The sequence below is a fragment of the Papaver somniferum genome, chromosome 2 (assembly GCF_003573695.1).
Source record: "Papaver somniferum cultivar HN1 chromosome 2, ASM357369v1, whole genome shotgun sequence".
Lineage (NCBI taxonomy): Eukaryota > Viridiplantae > Streptophyta > Magnoliopsida > Ranunculales > Papaveraceae > Papaver > Papaver somniferum.
In genome coordinates, this window is record NC_039359.1 from 132,477,389 (window position 1) to 132,504,084 (window position 26,696).

Sequence of the window (26,696 nt, forward strand, 5' to 3'; positions counted from 1 at the left end):
ACTATTGTCATCTTCTAAGAATGTTTCAATGATTGAAATGAGAGTTTTGAACTATTAACCATGATTGGATATAGCACAATATGCGTACTTGTATGCTAACTGTTGCAAGTTATTCCAAGTCCGGGAACCATAGTATGCATACGAACTGATTGGTTTAATGAAAGTCCGGGAACTTAGTATGCATACCCGTATGCGTACTAGCGTAAAGTTCATGTCCGGAAATTCAACTGAGTTTGGAAGGTATGCGTACCCGTTCGCATACTGGCAAACCCAAACTTAGTCCGACCACTTAGGTATGCGTACCCGTTTGCATACTTGAGTAGGTTATGTTCTAAAATCGGTTTGTTCATGAACTAATACATTTATATATTAAGGAATGGAGTCTTTTGCAAACCGTGGCTATGATGTTCATGAATTGATTCGAGTGAATATAAATCGATTTTGCTTCAATTGTGTTTCGTATACTTCTATGATAATATAAACAATTGAACAACTCTAGAACTAGTTTCATTTGAGTCATTTGAACTAGTTATGGTTAAGATTAACTAGGTTGATATGAAAGTGTTCATATGGCTAACTTCGGTTAACTATTGTTGAGCCAACAAGGTGTACACGTTTATGTACGGTTACTCATATCTAAATGAAGTCACTTTTCATTTGTGTGTAACGAGCTAAGAAAGATCTTAGCTTGAGTCTAATAAGGTTTTCATCTAATGATGAATATTGAATGCTTTGTTTTGATGAGTGCCAAATATTGTATATATTTGCACCCTTTTTATTGGCATTTAACTCATCTTTTGTGCATTAATTCTACATTTTATCCCATATTCTGTATTTTCATTGTTTTCGAGAATAAATATTTTTATTAATTAATTTTGTATTTTTAGGTAATAAATAAAGTTCGGATGAGTCGCGGAGCGAAAAAGAGCAGAAAAGTGGTGAAAAGCCGGGAGGAATTACGCAAGGAAGCCGCGAAGAATGCTGTGCACAAGACCAAAAGGCTAGAAATGGGCTTGAAGAGGAAGAATTGTTCTTAAAGAAGATATGGGCTTGGCATACCCAAGGCCCAAAACCCTTACCCAAACCCATTTCCTATATCCATACCCGCCTCCATTCTCAGCCGTCAGATCGGATCCATCTCATCATCCAACGGTCGCTTCTTTTCCTGCGCATCAAACCTCGATACTTCCGCTTAACACTACAACACCTAACTCCATCTGGTGTCGTTAATTTTGTTGTATCTCATAATCCAACGGTCGCCACATACCTCTCCATCGTAGCCGTTCGATTCAATCTATATGGGATCATCCAACGCCTTCCACTCACTGTTCATCAAACTCCGCTGAACCTGCCTCACAACCTAGCGACCGAACACCTACAACCCAAACAAACAGACCCTTCTCCCATTCTATCGATTTCTCCTCCTTCTTCCCCTTCTTCCCAAAATTTTCAGAGCTGCTCCTCCTTCTCCCGACCAAATCAGAGCGTCACCACCAGCTCCATCACTGCCACCACCATCTCTTCACCGACACCACCACCATCTCTCTAGGCTAGATGTTTTGCCCATTTCACATCCCGTGAAGCCCTAGGGTGTGGAGTTTGTAAAACAGCTAGCTAGGGCATCAGTAGGGAACAATAGGAGCTGAGGAAGAGCATCAGAGACGCATAAGAGAGATGGGTTCGACAGAGGAGACAATTTCAGGGTAAGGGTTAACTTTTCACAGACCCTAATTTTGTCTGTAATTTAGGGATTTGGGTGAAAACCCTAATTTGTAATTTGAGGGAAATTTCTTTGGGTATAAATTGAGGACTGTGGTGTGTGTAATTTTTATGCTGGACTAGCCAGTGTCCAGAACTTAGTTCTGTTAATGTTCAATTTCAGTTCAATTTTAGTTCAATTTTCAATTTCAGTTCAATTTCATTTCTGTTAATGTGTGTGAAGTCAATTTTAGTTTTATACTGTGATGTTGTTATGTGTTGTTCCTGTTATGAACTCCATTGTGTTATGTTTGTTCTTTGCTGTCACTCCCATACCCCTGTTATGCTATGTTTCTGTAAGCTTGTATCATGTTCTGTATATGTCCTACTTTTAATTTCCTGTTGATGTTTGTGTTCTGTTTAATGTTAATGCACCTGTTATGTGATACATGTGAAGTGATGGAAGGTTAGGCTAGAAACCTCAGTGCATTATTTTGATTGAGCAATGGGAGAAATTAGTGCTCATAGCAAGCTAATTCTCTTTCCATTCCATTTGTATGCTTAGGATGCATTGTTTTGATTTAGCAATGGGAGAAATTAGTGCTCATAGCAAGCTAATTCTCTTTCCATTCCATTTGTATGCCTAGAGCCACTGCCTTGGCCTTGCATTGTCTTCACTGTTATGTGCTTCCCATGTTATGTTATTGTGTTTAAATTCATGTTTTGTTCACTGTTAGTGGTAGAAGTTTAGCTTTGAGGCACTGTATTGATTGAGCAGTGGGGAGAAACTAGTGCTCACTAGTGACTGTGAGCAAACTAGTTCTCTTCCCACTCTAGTAGTATGCCTAGGCTCACCCTCACCATCTCAACTGCAACCTCCTCCCTGCCCTTGGCTTAGGCCTTGGTTTATCTCTTTGTCATTCTTTATGCCATTATCACCTTCACCATCATCATTGTTGTTTGCTGTTTGCTTATGCCATTGTTAATATGCACATGTAGATTACTGTTGTTTTATCATTGTATATATTGCCACATTGTATATATTGATACTATCTCCATTGCCATCCTCACTTCCTTGGTCTTTCCCTTTGCTAGATTGCCTTGTTTTGCCCTGTTTTCTTCCCTTTTCTCCTGCTACTTCAACTTCCGCTGCTGCTACTGCTTTCTTTTCCTTGCTGCTACTACTTGCTGTTGTTGTGCTGCTGCTGTGCAGTGCTGCTACTGCTTTCTTTTTCTTGCTACTGCTGCTGCAACCCTGTTGCTGCTGCTGTTTTCTCCAGCTTTGCTACTGCAGCTGTTTGCTTTCCTTCCTCTTTGCACTGCTGCTGCTGCTTCCTCTTCAAAGCCCAGCTCAACCCAAGGCTCAAATCACATCACAAGCTCAGTCCATCTGTAGTCCACTGAGCCCAAGCCTAATTCAGAGACCAAAGCCCAAGTTCACAGTTCATCATTCAAAGGCCCAAAGCCTAGTGTAATTCAAGACCAACTGAGCCCAAGCTCAGTTCATTTCATTGTTAAAAACAAACCCATTAGGCCCAATTTACTCAAAGGGTATTCAAAGCCCAACAATAGCCATTTTAGAGCCCAAAATAGCTAGAGAACTCCAAACACTCCCAATCTCTGTGGATCGACCCGTACTTGCACGAGCTACAATTGACGACCGTGCACTTGCGGTATTACTATAGGCCCGCGTTTTCATTTCACTTCAATTTTATACGCTTTCTCGGGCCCACCAAGTTTTTGGCGCCGCTGCCGGGAACCATTTTGCATTTAAATATAATATCTTTGAGTCCTACCAAGTTTTTGGCGCCGCTGCCGGGGATTGGTGCTGTGTTTTTCTTGTAGTTTTATTAGCTATTTTTGCATTGCACTACATAGCATTTGCATCTGCATCTGCTTCACTTCATTTGATGTTGGACCTGCTGTTCTGAACCAGTTTTTCCTCTGCTGGGACGCCACCAAGGAAAAGAACCAAAGCCCAACTGGGTTTTTGCAACAATATCAGAGCAGCTGGGCTGTGCTTAAAAGGTAACCCATTTAAGAGAACCCGAATTGTGGGCTTCCATTTTTAATTGTGGGCTTGTAATATTAAAGCCAATTTTTGGGCTCTTTTTATTTTCTGTTGGGTTTGTAATAATTTATTTGTGGGCTTGTTTGTTTAATTTGTGGGCTTGTATTTAATTTTTGTGAGCTTGTTTAATTTGGACTGGTAATTTGTATTCTGGGTTTTTAAACCCAGCTGAGCTTGTAACCGATCACGCTAGGTTAACTCGTTAGTGGGCCGAGTACCCAAATTCTAGGCCGAGATTTTGGACTCAGTTCCACCAAAAGTTTTCAACCAAGCGGAGCCAAAGCAAACGCAAAACAAACAGTGGGCTTGCTCCCATTCAAAAACCAAATTTTATTTTCTTTTGCAAAAAAAAAAAAAAAAAAAAAAAAAACCAAAATTTTACTTTTCTCCCATTCAAAAACCAAATTTTACTTGCTCCCATTTTAAACCAAATTTTTTCTTCTTTATCCCATCTTAAACCAAAAGTTTTATTTTACTCCCATTTCAAAACCAAATTTTCAAATGTCTCCCACCAAAACCAAATTTTTCCCAAAAATCCAAACCCTTTAAAAACCAAATTTTGGGCTTTGTAACCTTTACTTAGCTTTTGAGCCAATCATGTCTGGATTTTGGTCTGCTCCTGGGGATGGAAATAAAACTCTTAGAGAACTTGCTTATGGGCATGTGCCACGTTATGAACCTTCCACGGACCATGATGTCAATAGTCATAGGAATTATTATGGACATTTTCAAAGTCCCGAGCCGCAATACATGAACCCTAATGACTATTCATACATGCATCATTCATCGCAACGTGAAAATGAACATTTGCTAGAGCCTCACTCACACAATCATCACTTATGGATCAAATAGAAGCTCGAATCACAGCTTTAGAAATGCAATCACATGAGGAATCTGTCACATCTAATTTTCTTAGGCAACCTGAAATCTATGCATGTCCCGCATGTGGTAGTTTAGACCACCCTGTTGAGAATTGTCATATTTTGCATAATTTTAGGCAATCTAGAGAAAATCCAAGGTATGAAATGCCCATAAATTGTGAGAATGGTAGTCATTGGGACCATAATCAATCCTTTGAGGGTTGCGATCAATATTTTGTAAACCCTAATGACCATGCACACATGTACCATTCACCACAATTTGAACATGAAGAATTTTGTACTCCCATGAATTTAGACTCCACCACAGAAGCTTTAAGACTCTGCAAGCAAGACTATGATAGATCTACATCACGAATTCATGCACATTTAGATCAGATTTTGCTTCACCGACAAAAGGAGGAAATTCATGAGGAAATGTATGTTGTCCCTAATGAAGTGTCTAGTCCCATTCATGTAAATAATGTTGAATATGAACCTAATTTAGAGGAACATGAATCGACTAATGACACCACCACTGTTAATGAGGACCAATATGCATGCTACCATGATGATGATTATGATGATATGTTAGAAGAACATGAAAATATTGTGGAACCTGTTGGTTCAAAAACATATGGCTTCTCGCCCTCGACCTTCATGAATGTTGTTTTTCTAATACTCATTGTAATTCATATGATTTTGATATTGACATGGGATTCGTACAATTATTCTGTGAAGATGAGCATGACATAGGAATAGTTGAATCTTCTGTAGACACTAATATGCATGAAAATATATTTGATGTGTCTGATTCTCTACCTAGGTCACATTGTGATATTTCTCCTGATTTGCCGATGCATGAGAATAAATTTGTTGATGATGTTGATGATTCTGATTGTGACTTGCAACTGATTGATTGTGAGCATGATGTGACATGTGTAGATGATTAGGAGATTTTGATTTGATTAATAATGACGCCTATTCTCCTACATGAGTCACAATCTGATGGCCTTCCACCCAACCTAGATTTGGTTTGTACCCATATTGTCAAACCGACTTTTCTGAGAGTCCTAATCATAACTAGGTTTGGAACTGTGTGCTTCCCAAGTCCTCTTGGACTATTTTGCTTCTAAGTATAATACATTTGAGGAACCACAGTTGGAATTAGCATGTTTGCCCGTCCCTAGCACAGTTCATTTCGAGCTAGACCTTGTGCATGATGAACCCCCAAAACTGCGCGATTTTGTTTTCAAAATTATATCTTCTGTAAAATCCAGGTTTGGGGGTAGCTCATTTTGTTTCACAGCTTCACTTGCATGCCTATATATTATTGTGTGAAGCTGTTGAAACCTCTACACTTTGTCTTTTGGGTTGATCCTCAACTCTTTAGATTGTTAGTGTATGGTGAATTTTTGTATATAATCCAGTAGATAAAATTTCTTAAAAACCCTTTTGTTCCTTTTGTATATATTTTGCTAATCCAATATGATCTCGGCTGAATATGTTGGATTTTTGCCTTGAATAACGGAGTTTTAATTCTGCTTTCGCCGAAATCGGGTATTCTCTCTCCTTTTACTCTACTCAGCATGTCCCTTTCCATATTTTTTATAATTCTTTCCATATTTTGAAACATTGAGGACAATGTTTAGTTTAGGTTTGGGGGTATAGAGTAGATACCATGATAATTGCCATAATTGAAAACAAACTCCATCTTTTTGAAAAAATTGAAAAATTCCAAAAAAAAAAAAAATGAAAAATGAAAATAAAAAATTGAAAATTGAAAAAAACATAAAAAATGGAGCTCATTTACCTTGAAATGTTGACTCTTGTGCAAATATGTATTTTTATTAGGAGTCTTAGTCTAGATATTTAGGCACCCTGATTCTAACACAATTCACATTGTGATAAGAAATTTGCACGCGCACGATCTACCAATACATGTATGGCCTCGATCTTCAAGGTGTTTGATAGGAAGTTACGATTGCCAATCACTTTAGAATACTGAACGAAACTTGACTAGCTTGTTCTTTGGTTGGTTGGGATAGAAGGTGGAGGTTACATTAAGAAAGACAACCATCGAATTTAACTGGGTGCATCAAAAAGGGCTACCTCTTGCAAAGTGTCATGTAATTTTTTGTTTCTTTTTGTTATGTATCAAAAGAGCTACCATATGTAAAAATCAATTTCAAGTTCTTCTGCCAAAAAAAAAAAAAAAAAAAAAAAAAAATCAGAAAAATACAAAAAAATCAAGTATTTATCAATTCCATCATCTCTTGTTCCAAAAATAAAAGAGAGTAGTCAATGTAAATTAGAGTCATGTAAAGAGTCATCTTTTGTTGTTTCATTGTAATAAGCAAGGAGGGTGTATGCCATTGATGTACAACGCGAGTAATTGTGAAATACCTCCAACTCATTCACAATTCTCGTAAAGTCCGGACAGCTAGCTAGATTTCGACCTTGGTTCTTAGCCTGAGAAACTATCTCTTGGTGATTAGTAGTCATAACTTCAGATCTTTCTTTACACATGTGTAGATACACTTTACACTCTTATCACATGTCTTTTTTTGTTATCAGTGCTAGGATTGTGCCTTAGATAGCTAGATTGACATCTCCATTTTGCTGTGAGCTTAAACTGACTTGCACATGTCACATTTGATGGAATCTGAGCTCATATTTTGTCCTTAGGTTTTGTAGGCACACCTCTGGTAAACCTTCACGAGACTTCAACTCGTCCACTAGGGACACTTAGTGGTTTAAAAGGCTTAGTGCATACGCTAAATGCATTCGAGAGACCAGCGACAGTGGTATAGGTAGGATTTCCTTAGTTTTGTTTTACTTGAGGACAAGTAAAATTCAGGTTTGGGGGTATTTGATGAGTGCCAAATATTGTATATATTTGCACCCTTTTTATTGGCATTTAACTCATCTTTTGTGCATTAATTCTACATTTTATCCCATATTCTGTATTTTCATTGTTTTCGAGAATAAATATTTTTATTAATTAATTTTGTATTTTTAGGTAATAAATAAAGTTCGGATGAGTCGCGGAGCGAAAAAGAGCAGAAAAGTGGTGAAAAGCCGGGAGGAATTACGCAAGGAAGCCGCGAAGAATGCTGTGCACAAGACCAAAAGGCTAGAAATGGGCTTGAAGAGGAAGAATTGTTCTTAAAGAAGATATGGGCTTGGCATACCCAAGGCCCAAAACCCTTACCCAAACCCATTTCCTATATCCATACCCGCCTCCATTCTCAGCCGTCAGATCGGATCCATCTCATCATCCAACGGTCGCTTCTTTGCCTGCGCATCAAACCTCGATACTTTCGCTTAACACTACAACACCTAACTCCATCTGGTGTCGTTAATTTTGTTGTATCTCATAATCCAACGGTCGCCACATACCTCTCCATCGTAGCCGTTCGATTCAATCTATATGGGATCATCCAACGCCTTCCACTCACTGTTCATCAAACTCCGCTGAACCTGCCTCACAACCTAGCGACCGAACACCTACAACCCAAACAAACAGACCCTTCTCCCATTCTATCGATTTCTCCTCCTTCTTCCCCTTCTTCCCAAAATTTTCAGAGCTGCTCCTCCTTCTCCCGACCAAATCAGAGCGTCACCACCAGTTCCATCACTGCCACCACCATCTCTTCACTGACACCACCACCATCTCTCTAGGCTAGATGTTTTTCCCATTTCACATCCCGTGAAGCCCTAGGGTGTGGAGTTTGTAAAACAGCTAGCTAGGGCATCAGTAGGGAACAATAGGAGCTGAGGAAGAGCATCAGAGACGCATAAGAGAGATGGGTTCGACAGAGGAGACAATTTCAGGGTAAGGGTTAACTTTTCACAGACCCTAATTTTGTCTGTAATTTAGGGATTTGGGTGAAAACCCTAATTTGTAATTTGAGGGAAATTTCTTTGGGTATAAATTGAGGACTGTGGTGTGTGTAATTTTTATGCTGGACTAGCCAGTGTCCAGAACTTAGTTCTGTTAATGTTCAATTTCAGTTCAATTTTAGTTCAATTTTCAATTTCAGTTCAATTTCATTTCTGTTAATGTGTGTGAAGTCAATTTTAGTTTTACACTGTGATGTTGTTATGTGTTGTTCCTGTTATGAACTCCATTGTGTTATGTTTGTTCTTTGCTGTCACTCCCATACCCCTGTTATGCTATGTTTCTGTAAGCTTGTATCATGTTCTGTATATGTCCTACTTTTAATTTCCTGTTGATGTTTGTGTTCTGTTTAATGTTAATGCACCTGTTATGTGATACATGTGAAGTGATGGAAGGTTAGGCTAGAAACCTCAGTGCATTATTTTGATTGAGCAATGGGAGAAATTAGTGCTCATAGCAAGCTAATTCTCTTTCCATTCCATTTGTATGCTTAGGATGCATTGTTTTGATTTAGCAATGGGAGAAATTAGTGCTCATAGCAAGCTAATTCTCTTTCCATTCCATTTGTATGCCTAGAGCCACTGCCTTGGCCTTGCATTGTCTTCACTGTTATGTGCTTCCCATGTTATGTTATTGTGTTTAAATTCATGTTTTGTTCACTGTTAGTGGTAGAAGTTTAGCTTTGAGGCACTGTATTGATTGAGCAGTGGGGAGAAACTAGTGCTCACTAGTGACTGTGAGCAAACTAGTTCTCTTCCCACTCTAGTAGTATGCCTAGGCTCACCCTCACCATCTCAACTGCAACCTCCTCCCTGCCCTTGGCTTAGGCCTTGGTTTATCTCTTTGTCATTCTTTATGCCATTATCACCTTCACCATCATCATTGTTGTTTGATGTTTGCTTATGCCATTGTTAATATGCACATGTAGATTACTGTTGTTTTATCATTGTATATATTGCCACATTGTATATATTGATACTATCTCCATTGCCATCCTCACTTCCTTGGTCTTTCCCTTTGCTAGATTGCCTTGTTTTGCCCTGTTTTCTTCCCTTTTCTCCTGCTACTTCAACTTCCGCTGCTGCTACTGCTTTATTTTCCTTGCTGCTACTACTTGCTGTTGTTGTGCTGCTGCTGTGCAGTGCTGCTGCTGCTTTCTTTTTCTTGCTACTGCTGCTGCAACCCTGTTGCTGCTGCTGTTTTCTCCAGCTTTGCTACTGCAGCTGTTTGCTTTCCTTCCTCTTTGCACTGCTGTTGCTGCTTCCTCTTCAAAGCCCAGCTCAACCCAAGGCTCAAATCACATCACAAGCTCAGTCCATCTGTAGTCCACTGAGCCCAAGCCTAATTCAGAGACCAAAGCCCAAGTTCACAGTTCATCATTCAAAGGCCCAAAGCCTAGTGTAATTCAAGACCAACTGAGCCCAAGCTCAGTTCATTTCATTGTTAAAAACAAACCCATTAGGCCCAATTTACTCAAAGGGTATTCAAAGCCCAACAATAGCCATTTTAGAGCCCAAAATAGCTAGAGAACTCCAAACACTCCCAATCTTTGTGGATCGACCCGTACTTGCACGAGCTACAACTGACGACCGTGCACTTGCGGTATTACTGTAGGCCCGCGTTTTCATTTCACTTCAATTTTATACGCTTTCCCGGGCCCACCAAGTTTTTGGCGCCGCTGCCGGGAACCATTTTGCATTTAAATATAATATCTTTGAGTCCTACCATGTTACCAAGGTAACATTGATTGTAAACCATGATTTGAAGACTATATGTTAGAGCATTGCTCGGTCGAACTCGCATGCGTTGCTATCTCAAGCATGTTTGTCAATATTTGTGATCAAAACTATATGTCTTGATTTCTAGTATACTTATGATTAAGTCTCGGTCTAGGATAGTTAGGAATAGTTGAGCTCCATACTCCATGGGATTATCTTACAAAGACGAAGAACTACTCAAGGAACCAGTGGAACTTCATCCGACCAAAAGGTATGTGGAGACTTGAACTCATCTTGTCACTCAAAAGTTTATCTACTCTATCTCGTACTCTTGAGACAAAAGTCGTATAAGTATGATAGTTTTCATACATACACATTTGCTATTTCGAGCCGAGTTTACTCGCCTATCTTTTCTGGAAATACATGTTGTTGAGATTTTGCTTTAACCATCTTCATCTTTACCCGTGATGAAAGTCATGATGACGTTTCAATCTTGAAAATAACTTTGATGACGATAGTCGATTCTTTATGTCTAACGACTGTTATAACATTATAGAAGAATGTTTCAACGATTGAAATGTAGAGTTGAGAATATGTAACCACCTATGGATGTAAGCATATAGTGTGTTCGCACATTAGTGTATAAATCCATGTGCCGGAAACCAAGTGCGTGCATATGTGTGCATGCGGTATTGGTGAAGGAGACAGGTTGGGTACGCGTACCCGTACGCGTACTGGCGGAAATTCACGTCCGTGAAATTCTGCTGAGTCTGAAGTTTATGAACTCAAAAACCAGTCACCTTAGGTACGCGTACCCGTACTGGCGGAACTTTTTCACCCGAAAAAGTCTGCTGATTTTGGAATCTAAAACCAACTCAAAATTCGGTAGCTAAGGTACGCATACCCGTACGCGTACCCAAGCTAGTTATTTCTCAAATCGGTAGTTCATGGACTTAAAACAATAAATTATAAGGAATAAAATCTTTGCAAACCGTGGGTATATTGTTCATGAATTGATTCAAATGAATCAAACCGATTTTGTTTCAATTGTGTCTATGTATAAAGACCTAAGCAATTGAACAACTCTTGAACTAGTTATTATGAGTCATTTGAACTAGTTATGAGAAATATGAATATGGTTAATATGAAAGCACTCATATGGATAACCATTGGTCAACCATTTGTGAACCAACTAATGTACACGTTTAGGTACGGTTACTCAAACCTAAATGAATACATTTCACTTGTGTGTGACAAGCTAAGTTTCGATCTAACGGTTGAAAGATATTAGCTTGGATAAATTAGGTTTTTCATCTAACGGTGATTATTGAATGCTTTGTTACCAAGGTAACTCAGATTGCAAACCCTGATTTGAAAACTATATAAGGAGACGTCTAGCAACTGTGAAAAACTAATCCCCACACCTCCTGTGTGATACTAGTTGGTTTGCTAGAGTCGATTCTCCTTTAATCGTAGGTTTCTTCTCGAGACCCTGTCGATTAACGACTAAAAGACTTCATTGGGATTGTGAAGCCAGACGAAACTACTTTCTCTTGTAGTTGAGCGATCTGATCTTACCATTTTCTATCGTACGAGTTCAATTGAATAATTGACTTGAGATTATATATCCGATAGGGCAAGATAAAAAGAAATCACAAACATCTTCGTCTCATCGTTTATGATTCCACAATATCTAGTTTCGTTACCATACGATATATATTATTATGAGGTGATTGATAATAATTGGTTGTTCTTCGGGAATATAAGTCCGGTTTATCAATTGGTTCTTGTTCACCTTGATTTTTATCAAAAGACAGAACAAAACTTTTAGGTTTATCGGTGGGAGACAGATTTATCTATCCTTGTAGACTTTTCTGTGTGATACAGATTTGTTTATTAAAGTCTTCGACTTTGGACCGTAGCAACTCTTGGTTGTGGGTGAGATCAGCTAAGGGAATCAAGTGCGTAGTATCCTGCTGGGATCAGAGACGTAAGGAGCGCAACTGTACCTTGAATCAGTGTGAGATTGATTAGGGTTCAACTACAGTCCAAACCAAAGTTAGTTTGCAGTAGGTTAGTGTATGTAGCGGCTTAATACAATATGGTGTTCAATCTGGACTAGGTCTCGGGGTTTTTCTGCATTTGCGGTTTCCTCGTTAACAAAGTTTCTGGTGTCTGTGTTATTTCTATTCCGCATTATATTTTGTTATATAATTGAAATATCACAGGTTGTGCGTTTGTATCGATCAATTGTGAATTCCAACCTTTGGCTGTTGATTGGAAATTGATTGATCCTTGGATATTGGTCTTTGGTACCATCCAAGTTTATTATCCTTGTATTTGATAAAGACTCGCAGATTTTTATTTGCTTGAGTAAAATCAAATCAAGAGAGAGATATTAACTCATCGATATACTTTTCTCTAGATTGAGTCTGACTGTCTAGTTGATTTTATAGAAAGTATATTGGAGGTAGTCCATACAGATTGATAATCGAAATATTGGGTGTGGTTGTTATACCCCCGCATTTTCACTATATACAGGAGAACTCTAGCAACTGGGAAACCTAATCCCCACACCTCATGTGTGATACTAGTTGCGACTAGAGTCGATTCTCCTTTAACCTAGGTTTTTCTAAAACCTTTAGGTTAACGACTTCATTGGGATCATGAAGCCAGACCCAACTATTTTATCTGTAGTTGCGTGTTCTGATCTTGCTGTTTTCTATCGTATTAAGTACTATCTTCTCAAGGATTTGCTCGAGATTTAATCTCTCATAGGCAAGATAAAAAGTAGTCACAAACATCTTCGTCTCATCGTTTGTGATTCCACAATATCTTGTTTCACTACCATACAATTAAGATTATTGTGAGGTGATTGATAATATTAGGCTGTTCTTTGGGAATATAAGTCTGGTGTATCAATTGGTTCCTGTTCACCTTGATTTATCAGAAGACGGAACAAAACTCATAGGTATTTCTGTGGGAGACATATTTATCTATTCAATAGACTTTTTTGTGTGAGACAGATTGGTTTATCAAGTCTTCAACTTTGGGTCGTAGCAATTCTTAGTTGTGGGTGAGATCATCTAAGGGAATCAAGGGCGCGGAGTCTTGCTGGGATTCAGAGGCGTAAGGAACGCGACTGTACCTTGATTAATGTGAAATTGGTTAGGTCTCAACTACATTCCAGTCCGAAGTTAACTTAGAGTAGGCTAGTGTCTGTAACGGCTTAATATAGTGTGGTGTTCAAATCTGGACTAGGTCCCGGGGTTTTTTTGCATTTGCGGTTTCCTCGTTAACAAAATTTCTGGCGTCTGTGTTATTTCTTTTCCGCATTATATTTTTTATAGAATTTAAATATCACAGGTTGTGCATAGTTCAATCACTTAGATAATCCAACCTTTGGTTGTTGATATAATTTGTTTGACACTTGAACATTGGTCTTTGGTACCGTTCAAGTTGTTTCATATAATAATCAAGCTCTCGGATTTCTATCTGTTTGATTTGCTGATTACATTGTGAAACAGAGATACAACTCTTGGATTTTCATTGATTGTGTCTGACTGTCTAGTTGATTCTCTTGGAATTATATTGGAGTTTGTTCATACAAATTGCCTAAACGAAATACTCGGTGAGGTTGTTAGACCCATGCTTTTTCAAGCTCTTCTACGGGAAACTAAGTGGGTTGCTGAAGAAAAAAAATCAATCTTTTGTGCATAGAAAAAGACTGCAAAAAGGTTACAACATGAAAGGACATCCGACTCAACTAAATATGCAAAGAAAATGAATCCTTCATGAGGTAAAGAATATTTTGAACAAATGGTTAGGATTTTGGGTCTGCAGTGCACCTTCATATCATGAAAACAGATTTTCTTACAAATTGGCTAAACATCCTTTCTCTCTCTTTTCGCGAAGCCTGATAGTAAATCAATCTAAAGTATGAAGAAAAAAAGATTTGTTAGATAACTCTACTAATTTAAAACATACAAATGAATTATTTAGTATTTGTATAATATTGTTGAAAGCAACCAAATCGAGTTATGTATTCAATTTGGACATCCCAATTGAGTCAGTCACTATGTGAGCTAATCTTGTATTTCTCTTGGATTATAATAAAAACTTTATTATTCATAAAGAAAAATAAAAAAAAATCAATAATACTAAGTTACAAAAGTTCGTGGTCATGTTATAGCCAAAATCTTAAACCAACACAAATGACCACCTTACAATAATTTTCAGTTTTATTAACTATAACAATTTGGTTTGGAGATACATTGTGAAAGACGTTCTGCAGTCATCTAAACTAATAATTCATTTGTTAGTTTATCATAATCAATAGTGATACAAAGGAGATAAACACAATTTTGTCGCTTTCATCCAAACTTCATTATTGCTTTCAAAATTGAGTCCGGGTATCCCCAATTTAGGTTGTCAAAAGCCTTATACATATCCAATTTATAACAACCTCATGATTAAGAGATTTGAGATGAAAATCAATGATTTCATTTGGAACTAGAGTTTCATCTGAAATCTGACTACCTTTCAAGAAACAAGTTCACATAGTACCTCTTTTAAATTATTTGCCAGAACTTTCAATATTCATTTGCAAACCTTTGAGAAGTCAAATTGGGTTATAATATCTGATCACTTCGACTTGATTCTCTTTTGGAACTTTTCTTCATGAAAAAAGTAATAAAAATACTCTTAAAACATTCTAATAATGTCGATATTCATGAATCCCCAAAAGAAATTATATAAAAAAAAATAGTGAAAATCTGTCAACTCCTAGTACTTTTTATGGCCTAAGTTCCTTAATTGATCATCAAATTTCTTTCTCCTTGAAAGGTTTATCAAGCTATGCATTATATCCATCGGAAATTTTTGTTGAACCAACTTGTTAGAGCATTGCTCGATCGAACTCGCAAGTTTTTATATCTTAAGCTTGTTATCAATGTTAGATGTACAAAACTATATCTTGATTTCTGGTCTACTAAAGTCAATTCTTGGACTAGGATTAGAGTATGGTAGTTGAGTACTAGGCATCACTGAATAACCCTCGAAGATTGAAGACTGGAGAATAAACGAAGACATTTGCGAACTTCATCAACAAAGAGGTATGTGAAGATTGACTTATCCTATTTACTCACTTCATTTACCGTTCTATCTTACGAGACTATGTCGTATGAATTTAGTAGATTTAATATCGCAAAGAAGAAATTTTGAGTTCAAGCTTATCTTGGTTAAACTCTTGAAATATGATTCAAGCAATAAATATTCATATATCCTTAGTAATTTTAGTTAAAAACAATTTATTACTCAAGAATCATATTTGCTTTAAGTTGATCATTTCGAATTGCCGAAGCAACAGTGCACATTGTCTATGGCTATTAGGAAAGTTTCAAATCAATTATGGGAGCTATGAAAAAATTGGCACAAGGCACACACTTTTTTGTGTTACTAAAAGTCAGATGAATTCCAAGAACTGTAGAGGTTTGCGAACCCTTTGCTGCTGATTTCGGGAATTTGATAGGTTCACAAACCCGATTTACAAACCACTTTGTACTGACTTAGTGAACTTTCAAGGTTTGCAAACCCCTTAGGTCTGTCGGTCACAAACTGCCAAGGTTTGCAAACCCTTCGGGTCGGTCGCTCACGAACTACCAAGGTTTGCAAACCTACCTAGGTTAGTGTTAGCAAAAGTTCATGAACTATTCTACATGTATGTTCGACTTTGCTAAGACTCTTATAGACACTTCTAAGACAACTTTATTCACTAAATCACTTTGTGTTTGTGGATTATTGATTAGTCTCGAGTCTCAAAGTACATCGTTATGTGCTTGTACGTTCATAGGCTAGTTAGCCTCTCTGAACCGTCATTGTGCCGAATTCTAGAACCTGGGACCATAATGCATATTCTTTTGTATGATTTTAAGACAGACTTCTCACATGCTTATTACATGAATTCGTAATAAGAATTTCATCTAAAATGAGAAAGTGTTCGCTTGAATTCCAAGCAACCCTGGATTGAATTCAAAGCTAACTAGAGCCTTGAAAATCTATGAATAGAGAGACTCTTGCAATAGGATTTCTCAACCCTGGCACTCTTGTGTCCTAGTTACTAAGCTAGAGTCTTCCTCTACGACCTAGGTTCTTCATATAACTGTATTCTAGGTTACGACTTTAAAAACTTCACTTAGGGATTCGTGAAGCCCGTTCAGAATATCTTTTACCAGATAGTTCGTATATCCGGATCCTGTTCTTATTGATCTTTGAGGTTTTTGTAATCTCAGATCAGGAACGAGATAAATAGAAAATACAAAGTTCTCTTCGACTTTGTGATTTCTCGAGATAGATATCCAAACTCTTCTTTGATTTATTTGAATTATTCTTGGGAGGTGGTAAATAATCCAGATATTTTCAGCAAACTGAACGACCTTCATTGACCATTTGACCTACTGAAAAAGAAACAAGAGTCAAGACTATGTTTTGGCACAACCATAGGTTTAGCTATACAAACGTCTCCCCAGGGTTCCCATTCCATCATCCAATACGCTAAAACCTCTCTCTTCTCTCTTTAGAGAGTTGGGCGTTAAAAAATGCCCCAAATCGCGAGCTTCAAACTATTCCTCCCAACAAAATACTCTTCTCATTCTCTCTTCCGCCTTAATTCCTTTCCTCCCCTTTCTCTATTTTCTAAACCTAAAACCAAAACCCTTTCTAAACCCTTTTCTCCTTTTACCACCACTACCACTGTCTTCTCTTATTCTCCACGAAGGCAACAAAGAAACACTCCTCCTTTGAGGAGTAGAGATAACAGTACTCTCAGAGAAGTTAAAAAGAGAGAGCTAGGGAAAGAGAAAGAACCAATGAAGGAGGCTAATGAAGCTGCTGGGTTCAATAAAAGAAGAGCTGAAGGAAGAGATAAAAATGATAAACCCAAAAACCTTCAGTTGAAAAATCGGAAACTGAACCCTGTCAACACTTGCTGCTATGTTCAGGTACTTTGAGAAATCACTCCTTTCTAAGTGATTGAGAAAATGCCTAAGAGAAAGAATTTGAATTTTTCAATGGCTGACTATGACCAAGTCATGTTTTATGTCTATTCAAACTCTACTGATCAGTAAACTGTATCTTTATGTTGTGTAGGACAGAAAATTGAATGTAATTGATAGTTTAGTACCAAATTGCAAAGTTCGTGTCTTGTAATTGAGTAATTCGATATAATCTGGATGGATATAGCACTACTTCTTGTAGCCAAACGAATCAATGCACCGTGTGTTAAAATAAGTTAGGAAGACTTTACTCTTGTTGCATGCCACAAATTTTGAATTAGGTCCTAGGCCCTAGGGCTTCATGGTTTCGGAGTGGCAGCTCAATCAGCTGATGTTCTGTATTCAAATTTAGTAGGACTGACTACAGTCTGCAGTTACTCTGTTGTAACTGTAGGTTATTAGCATCTTATATATGAAAGAGCAAAGCGATCTTCATTAGTAGTAATAATGTTAGATAGGAGTAATAGGTAAACTCATTTGAGTGAACATGAAATATAAAATAACCGTGCTTCGCCTCAGGCTAATATGAATTAAGTTAAGTTCAATATTGCAACTGTCTGAACTCTGCATAGTTGTTTCGCTTTTTTGTTTTTGATTTTGTTCACCAAACTACAAATTAAACATAAAACTTGTTTTTCACAAAGAAAAGCATGGCGAAGACGTTTTCTAAGTTATTGATTTTGGGTTATGTGTGCTCAGTTTTTGGATTTGGATAGTCCGACTTTAATTGTTAAACTTTTGTTTTGCAGGTATTGGGAACTGGATTAGATACGCAAGATACTTCACCATCAGTTTTGCTGTTCTTTGATAGGCAGAGGTTTATTTTTAATGCTGGAGAGGTAAGTTTATGGAATTGCTTGCACGACTAATTTTGCTCGATGCAAGGATCTCTCTCTCTCTCTCTCTCTCTGTTGATTGAACTGAAGCTAGTTATTTCTTTATTAGCAATAAATAGATTTGAGTTGGACGTCGTTCTTGGTTTCAGTAGTTTAAGTGGTACTTTTGTGTTTGATTTGTTTTTGTTTTTATCCAGTGACCATAAGGCCACTGGATAAAGTAGCAAGCAAGTTTGGAGGTATATTAAACACAATTGCATAGATGTTTCACATCATGTTGTTGTTTCTTTTACTGGAATTTCTAGAAGTTGAGAATTCAAGAAACTTGAAAAGAGTAGAAAAATTAAATCACTTTCACTAGAACCCAGAAAAACCATAAATTTGGACGTGTTCTGCGTGTTACAGGGGTTGCAAAGGTTCTGCACGGAGCACAAGATTAAGTTATCCAAGGTATGATGTACCTCAAGATTTTACAGGTTCTAAATTTGGCGGAATGTTAATTGTTTCTTGAGCGGGCGAAACATTTAGCTTTAATTCTCTCTGTTCCTCTCCAGATTGATCACATATTCCTTTCTCGTGTCTGCTCAGAAACTGCTGGTGGACTACCAGGTAAGTGGCTTGTTGAACTCATTTTTTAGGTTTTATGTTTTCGTGGGGGTTGATATAATGTATTACTTTCAGTTAAATAGATAAGCAACTTATCACATTCTTGGTTTGTTTTTCATGTGCTCGCAGGTCTTTTGTTGACTTTGGCTGGGATGGGAGATGAAGGGATGTCAGTAAGTAACAGATCAATTCAATGTACTTAAGGAGGAGAATATGTAGGATATCAGCTTACTATTCTTTTCTCAAAACAACTGAAAGTTAAATTCATCACATCAATAGTTTTTTTTTTTTTCAGGTTAACGTATGTGGTCCCTCTGATCTCCAATATTTAGTTGATGCTATGAGATCTTTCATTCCAAAGGCAGCAGTGGTTCATACTCGTAGCTTTGGACCTTCCTTGATTTCTGATGGAGCTTCAATCTCTGAGAGTGAAACATTTGCAGAACCTATAGTTTTAATTGATGATGAGGTTGTGAAGATATCTGCTATTCTTTTAAGACCAAGTTGTTGCTCATCATCAAATTCACAAGATTCAGACACGGAAAACGAGGCGGTGCTAAAGCCAGGCGATATTTCTGTTATATATGTCTGTGAATTACCTGAGATTAACGGAAAGTTTGATCCAGAGAAAGCTAAGGCCCTTGGACTGAAACCTGGACCTAAACTTCGTGATCTGCAACTTGGAAAATCAGTCATGTCAGACTTTCAAAATATCACAGTGGGTTAAACTAAAACCGTAAACTTCTTTCTTTGGTTTTTAGTTATATTATTATAGCAAGGAGTATACATTACTTTATATGAAAATATGGTGCTAAGTTTATTGTTTGTTCAGGTTCATCCAAGTGATGTAATGGGTCCAACAATTCCCGGCCCTATTGTGCTCCTTGTGGATTGCCCTACCCTCTCTCATTTGCGGGACTTGATATCTCTACAATCTCTCAATAGTTACTATGACGGTGTTAAGATTGTGAATTGTGTTGTTCACCTGAGTCCATCATCTGTCACAATGACTGCCGAGTATGATACTTGGATGAGAAGATTCGGCGGAGCCCAACATATCATGGCTGGACATCAGAAGTAAGATCTGTTCGTTCTTGAGTAATATATGATAAAGTTTAGGTGGTTTGCGTTGATCTTGTGGTTGAATCTTTCTTTTTATTTTGCAGAAAGAATATGGAGATTCCAATTCTAAAATCAAGTGCAAGAATGGCAGCTCGACTTAATTATCTTTGTCCCAACTTCTTTCCTTCACGGGGATTTTGGGATCATCAGCATGTTATCAATGGTGACCCAGATATCATGGCATCAAGTGTGGTATGTTAATTATGATCTCCTCCTTTTGAAAAGGATCTGCCCGTCTTCCTTCTTTTTTTCTACTTCTCTCATTTTGTAGGTGGATTTCCTTTTTTATAATGTTAGTATTTTATAGTTACTTTTAAGTTTGAATGTTCAGGGAAAAATTAGCTATTCATTTCTTGTTCCAGGTTTCTGTTCCAAATCCATCTGAAAGTGTTGCTGCTGAAAATCTTCTTAAGGTATCTGTTATGCAACTATTAATAAGATTATGATATATGTGGCAGCACCTGTGCTGTAATGGTCATTCTCCAGGATTACCTCAATTCCTTAATGTCTTTGTAATGTGCATTCCAGTTCCACTTGCGTCCTTACTCACATTTTGGGTTGGATAAATCTACGATACCGGAGTTGTTGACTTCTGCAAAGGTCATTGATGAGCTTCTCTTAGAAATCCCTGATATAGTAGATGCTGTAAGTGAAGTTAGCCATCTATGGAACAAGATTGGAGATGCTAAAGAGTTGATACTTCCGGCGGAGCAAAATATTATTATGATGGAAGAACCATGGATGGACGAGAATGCTTCTGTTCCTGATAAAAACTTAGGAAAGCAAGGTTCAGATGCAGCTCTAAAGGAGATTCCACCTAGCGTCAGCATGGATGACCTTAATCACGAGTCAAGTTTTCCTAGCTGTTTGGAGAACATTACAAGAGAAGACATGGAGATTGTTCTTCTAGGAACAGGTTCATCCCAGCCATCAAAATATCGCAATGTTACTTCCATCTTAATTAATCTTTTCTCTAAAGGAGGTTTGCTCCTAGATTGTGGCGAGGGAACTCTTGGACAATTGAAAAGAAGGTAATGATCTCATTTGACTAAGTTTCTCCTAAATTGAACTGTTTTTTTTAATTTTTTTTAGATGGATATGATTGGCAATATATTTATCAATGTTTTGGATAAGATATTGTGTTTATACATGGAGAGGATGATCAAAAGGCTAGTTTGTGGTGGTTACTTATCGTACTACGTAATTGCTTATTTCAAACCAACATTTTGATACAGTTAGGAGTTCTAATGCAGTGATTCCTTATGTGCCTTCAGCAAATTAATTTTGTTCTCTTCTTGGATGAGTCTTTATCTTTGTCCTTCCTATTTTATATATGGATATTCATTGTGATATGATTATGAACAGGTTTGGTGTAACGGGTGCTGATGATGCTGTGAAAGGTTTAAAATTTATCTGGATTTCACATATTCATGCAGATCATCACACCGGTCTTGCAAGAATTCTTGCCCTCAGGTGCCAATTGTTAAAAGGTACAGTTCATGATCCAATAATTGTTGTTGGACCAAGGCAACTGAAGAGATTTTTGGATGCGTACCAAAGGCTTGAGGATCTAAACATGCAGTTCCTTGATTGTGGTCATACAACGGATGCTAAATGGGAGGGTTTTGAAAGTCAATCTTTTCAAAGAAGTGCGAAGGAAGAGGTAAATAAGGATGATGGGGTGAAAGAAATAGCTCAAAATTTGGAGACGAGTTTATTTGCTAAAGGAAGCCGCATGGAGAGTTACTGGAAGAGACCAGGAAATCCTGGCGAAACAACTGGGGTTTTCGAAATTCAACAAAAGTTGAAAAAGGTTCTAGGTGAAGCAGGTCTGGGAGCTCTGATCAGTGTTCCTGTTGTGCACTGTCCTCAGTCATTTGGCGTTGTTCTAGAGGCTGCATCTAGACTTAATAATGAAGGTAAAACTATACCCGGTTGGAAACTTGTTTACTCTGGCGACACCAGACCTTGTCAAGAACTGAAAGACGCGTGTCAAGGATCTACTGTTCTTATACATGAGGTGAGATATATACTTATTATGTTGATTATATGTCGGTTTTGCTCAAGATCTGTTCCCCATTTATCGAGGTTTTAGACTTTTTAAGTGTGTTGGAACTATGATTAAAAAAGAACATTATATTTCCATCTTTATGTGATCTAGGGATATGAAATAACATGCTGCGATTGATCCCTTTCCAGGCAACGTTTGAAGACACTATGGTGGACGAGGCTATAGCAAGGAATCACAGTACAACAATGGAAGCCATTGAAGTTGGAGAAGGTGCATATCGGATCATCCTCACCCATTTTAGTCAAAGGTATCCGAAGATTCCAGTTTTCGACGAGACACATATGCATAAAACATGCATCGGTTTTGACATGATGAGTGTTAACTTGGCAGATTTGCCAGTGCTTCCAAAGGTTCTTCCACACCTCAAACTCCTATTTAAAAATGAAATGATTGTTGAAGAATCTGATGATGTTTTAGACTCTTAAACCTGATAATGTTTTACCTTTGTTTCATGTACTTGTTCAGAAAACAATAACGCCTAATGCCATTGAGATTCTTTAATCTAGAAATAATGTCTGTTTGGATCAAATAGTTACAGAGTACATGCCTTAACCCCAATGAAATTCTTCAATCTATCAATATTTGTACTCTCTTTTGTCTTTTCTAATTTAATCATTTTACTTGGAGTGAAAAATCAGAAAAGTACATGGTTCCTTTCTGTTTTACTTGAGCATAAACACAATCTTTAGTGTGGTTTACTCAGCTCCTTATGTGGAGGTACATACTGAGGATACTAGTAGGACCGGTTAATCAGTAAGGACATGGCTTATGGCTAATTCAGCATAATGTTTGTATAACCAGGCCAAAGTGTGGGTTCCTTATGGCCAAAACAGGCGCAATTTATTTTTGTTTTTCTTGTCACAGAGAGCATTTTCAGATTCAGATAGTGCAAAACCATTATTGACCGGTTAATGGGGAAGGATCCATTCACATGGCAATTTTCTTATTTTCGCACCGTCACTCCCATCAAAGGTGTTAATTTTGTTGAACTCGGCTCGAGCCAGATGACAAATCATTGTACTTTTGGTATATTTGACTTGGAAGTATTTGAATCAGGTACAATTTTATATCTGATTCATACAAACCTAAATTCAATTCAACGAGTGTTCTACCTATTTTTCCTGGCGTTTTTAGGGGCCACTCAAAAGGATTTAGGGGCCAACAATAAAACAAAAAAGGTCACCCAAAGGGAAAATGTAGCCAGCCCTTATCTCGCGTAATTCGTAATGGCGAAATTACCCTTATATATTCGGAGGATATGATAACATTGTTACCCTCCGAATGCAATCGGAGGCCAAAATATTTGCCAGACGTCCGATTATACGAGGTGCAGTATTTCTTGGTTCGTGTTTTGGATTCAGCGTTAATCGGGAGTTAAATATATTACAAAACCTACCGATTATAAGTTGCCGCAAATTCAAATTTTGAAAGCTACCATAATCGGTAGATATGCTAAATCCTATACCTACCGATTATTGGTTTCTCCACATTCAACTTTCGTCAAATTAGCCGTTGGAGTTTTTGGGAAAAACAAAAAGAGCCGTTGGACCCTAAACCTATATAAAGAAACTCATATCTATCACCCCAATTGCACCAAACTCTTTCCTCTCTTCAGTTTTAATTTTCATAACAAAAAACATGGATATTGCTTTTGCCGAAGAAGAAGATTGTGCTATTTATAGAGCGTGGATTGTGGTAACTACTCATGATCGTGTTCACAAGCTCCACAAATCGGAATCCGAAGAGCAGATATGGAACCGTATCTTAATGGTATTTGAGGCCTTAGATGGTAATCGAATTCGAAGATCATCCAATGACATTAAGATGAGCAAGAATGCGCTAGATAAGGAGATTGACAAACTTGAAGATGAGGAACGGTTTGTTAGGAACGCTTTTCCTTGGTGGACGTATGAAAAACGAGTAAGTATCTCTGTAACTCCAATTCACATTAACAAAAGTTAGTACTAACTTGTTACTCATTCGTAATTTCAGAGAAATCTTGCGGATCGCCGGTATGTGGACCTCTACGGGAAACGATTTGAACATGAAGGATGATACAAAATCAAGATGGACAATTTCTATGGTCACTGGAAGTTATGATCTGTTTTAATACTTTTATGGTCAATTAGGAGTATGGATTTAGGTGCTTTGGACGAAATTGTAAGGTTAAGGCCGTTTGAACTTTATGTAATGGATGTAATCGGAGTATTATTAATATAAAAACTAGCCGATTATACGAAATCGGTAGATTATTTTGTTAAACAACCTACCGATTGTAATATTCGGTTATTTTATGAGTCAACTTTCTTTCCGATTATGGTGTTGTTTGGTTCCAGGAAACAGTTTTTTTTGAACTTGTAATATTCAGAGGATAATGTTTTTGTAAAGTTCCGAATGTACTATGGCCCAAAAATCAGAATTTGGAAAAACTTATACTTTTCAAATTTTGTCTTTGAAATAATCGGACGTTAAATTAGTTACCAAAACTTCCGAATATGGGATGTCTAACCTTCAATATGGGCCCTTGGAACCACCTGGAGCCATGGCGTGGTTTTTTTTGAACTTGTGATATTCGGAGGATAGGTTTTTTATAAAGTTCCGAATGTACGATGGCCCAAAAATCAGAATTTGGAAAAACTTATACTTTTCAAATTTTGTCTTTGAAATAATCGGAAGTTAAATTAGTTACCAAAACTTCCGAATATGGATGTCTAACCTTCAATATTGGCCCTTGGAACCACCTGGAGCCATGGCGTGGTTTGTTTTGAACTTGTGATATTCGGAGGATAGGTTTTTTATAAAGTTCCGAAAGTACGATGGCCCAAAAATCAGAATTTGGAAAAACTTATACTTTTCAAATTTTGTCTTTGAAATAATCGGACGTTAAATTAGTTACCAAAACTTCCGAATATGGGATGTCTAACCTTCAATATGGGCCCTTGGAACCACCTGGAGCCATGGCGTGGTTTTTTTTGAACTTGTGATATTCGGAGGATAGGTTTTTTATAAAGTTCCGAATGTACGATGGCCCAAAAATCAGAATTTGGAAAAACTTATACTTTTCAAATTTTGTCTTTGAAATAATCGGAAGTTAAATTAGTTACCAAAACTTCCGAATATGGGATGTCTAACCTTCAATATTGGCCCTTGGAACCACCTGGAGCCATGGCGTGGTTTGTTTTGAACTTGTGATATTTGGAGGATAGGTTTTTTATAAAGTTCCGAATGTACGATGGCCCAAAAATCAGAATTTGGAAAAACTTATACTTTTCAAATTTTGTCTTTGAAATAATCGGACGTTAAATTAGTTACCAAAACTTCCGAATATGGGATGTCTAACCTTCAATATTGGCCCTTGGAACCACCTGGAGCCATGGCGTGGTTTGTTTTGAACTTGTGATATTCGGAGGATAGGTTTTTTATAAAGTTTCGAATATACGATGGCCCAAAAATCAGAATTTGGAAAAACTTATACTTTTCAAATTTTGTCTTTGAAATAATCGGACGTTAAATTAGTTACCAAAACTTCCGAATATGGGATGTCTAACCTTCAATATTGGCCCTTGGAACCACCTGGAGCCATGGCGTGGTTTGTTTTGAACTTGTGATATTCGGAGGATAGGTTTTTTATAAAGTTCCGAATGTACGATGGCCCAAAAATCAGAATTTGGAAAAACTTATACTTTTCAAATTTTGTCTTTGAAATAATCGGAAGTTAAATTAGTTACCAAAACTTCCGAATATGGGCTGTCTAACCTTCAATATGTCCTTGGAACCACCTGGAGCCATGGCGTGGTTTGTTTTGAACTTGTGATATTCGGAGGATAGGTTTTTTATAAAGTTCCGAATGTACGATGGCCCAAAAATCAGAATTTGGAAAAACTTATACTTTTCAAATTTTGTCTTTGAAATAATCGGAAGTTAAATTAGTTACCAAAACTTCCGAATATGGGATGTCTAACCTTCAATATTGGCCCTTGGAACCACCTGGAGCCATGGCGTGGTTTGTTTTGAACTTGTGATATTCGGAGGATAGGTTTTTTATAAAGTTCCGAATGTACGATGGCCCAAAAATCAGAATTTGGAAAAACTTATACTTTTCAAATTTTGTCTTTGAAATAATCGGAAGTTAAATTAGTTACCAAAACTTCCGAATATGGGATGTCTAACCTTCAATATTGGCCCTTGGAACCACCTGGAGCCATGGCGTGGTTTGTTTTGAACTTGTGATATTCGGAGGATAGGTTTTTTATAAAGTTCCGAATGTACGATGGCCCAAAAATCAGAATTTGGAAAAACTTATACTTTTCAAATTTTGTCTTTGAAATAATCGGAAGTTAAATTAGTTACCAAAACTTCCGAATATACCACACAAATCATTGTCATTTGAACTTGTCTAACTTAGTTACCCAAACAAATTTCCGAATGTACAACAAAAATCATTGTCATTTATCTGCTCTTCTTTACTTTACGACCGTGACTACCTCCCAGTCCTGCACGACCACGGGTTTGAGCACCTTCAGTTTGAGCACCTTCAGTTGGAGCAGCTTCAGTTGGAGCAGCTTCAGCGCTCGATGAAGCTCGAGTTCTTTTACCCGTCTTTGATACTGCCACCTTGGGCTGATGCCTCTTCGTGACTTTCTCCCCAAACTGGGCAGCATAATCTTCGTTATCCATATTATCAACTAGATCTCTAGCCTCTTTGATCTTCTCAGCTGGCATGGGATCTCCGCTCTTCAAGCATGCAGTTAACATTTTGGA

At 37.5% G+C, this 26,696-nt stretch overlaps 1 protein-coding gene across 1 annotated transcript; it reads left to right on the plus strand.

The window, feature by feature from the left end:
• The first annotated feature begins 16,808 nt into the window (after window positions 1-16,808).
• Window positions 16,809-22,459, plus strand: LOC113349156 (tRNase Z TRZ3, mitochondrial-like). The gene is made up of 12 exons (XM_026593081.1): window positions 16,809-17,246; window positions 18,050-18,139; window positions 18,542-18,586; window positions 18,691-18,745; window positions 18,872-18,915; window positions 19,038-19,460; window positions 19,575-19,819; window positions 19,909-20,056; window positions 20,227-20,277; window positions 20,393-20,895; window positions 21,230-21,884; window positions 22,064-22,459. The coding sequence occupies exons 1-12, from the start codon at window positions 16,845-16,847 to the stop codon at window positions 22,358-22,360; spliced, it is 2,958 nt and encodes a 985-aa protein (XP_026448866.1). The 5' UTR covers window positions 16,809-16,844; the 3' UTR covers window positions 22,361-22,459.
• Window positions 22,460-26,696: the final 4,237 nt, after the last annotated feature.

What these genes read in the sequence shown, in the direction of transcription:
- LOC113349156 (XM_026593081.1), top strand. Translation starts at nt 16,845, where the DNA reads ATGCCCCAAATCGCGAGCTTCAAACTATTCCTCCCAACAAAATACTCT. An exon ending in TGGGAGATGAAGGGATGTCA is followed by an intron (nt 18,916 to 19,037) that starts GTAAGTAACAGA and finishes TTTTTTTTTCAG; the next exon opens with GTTAACGTATGTGGTCCCTC. An exon ending in CTTGGACAATTGAAAAGAAG is followed by an intron (nt 20,896 to 21,229) that starts GTAATGATCTCA and finishes GATTATGAACAG; the next exon opens with GTTTGGTGTAACGGGTGCTG.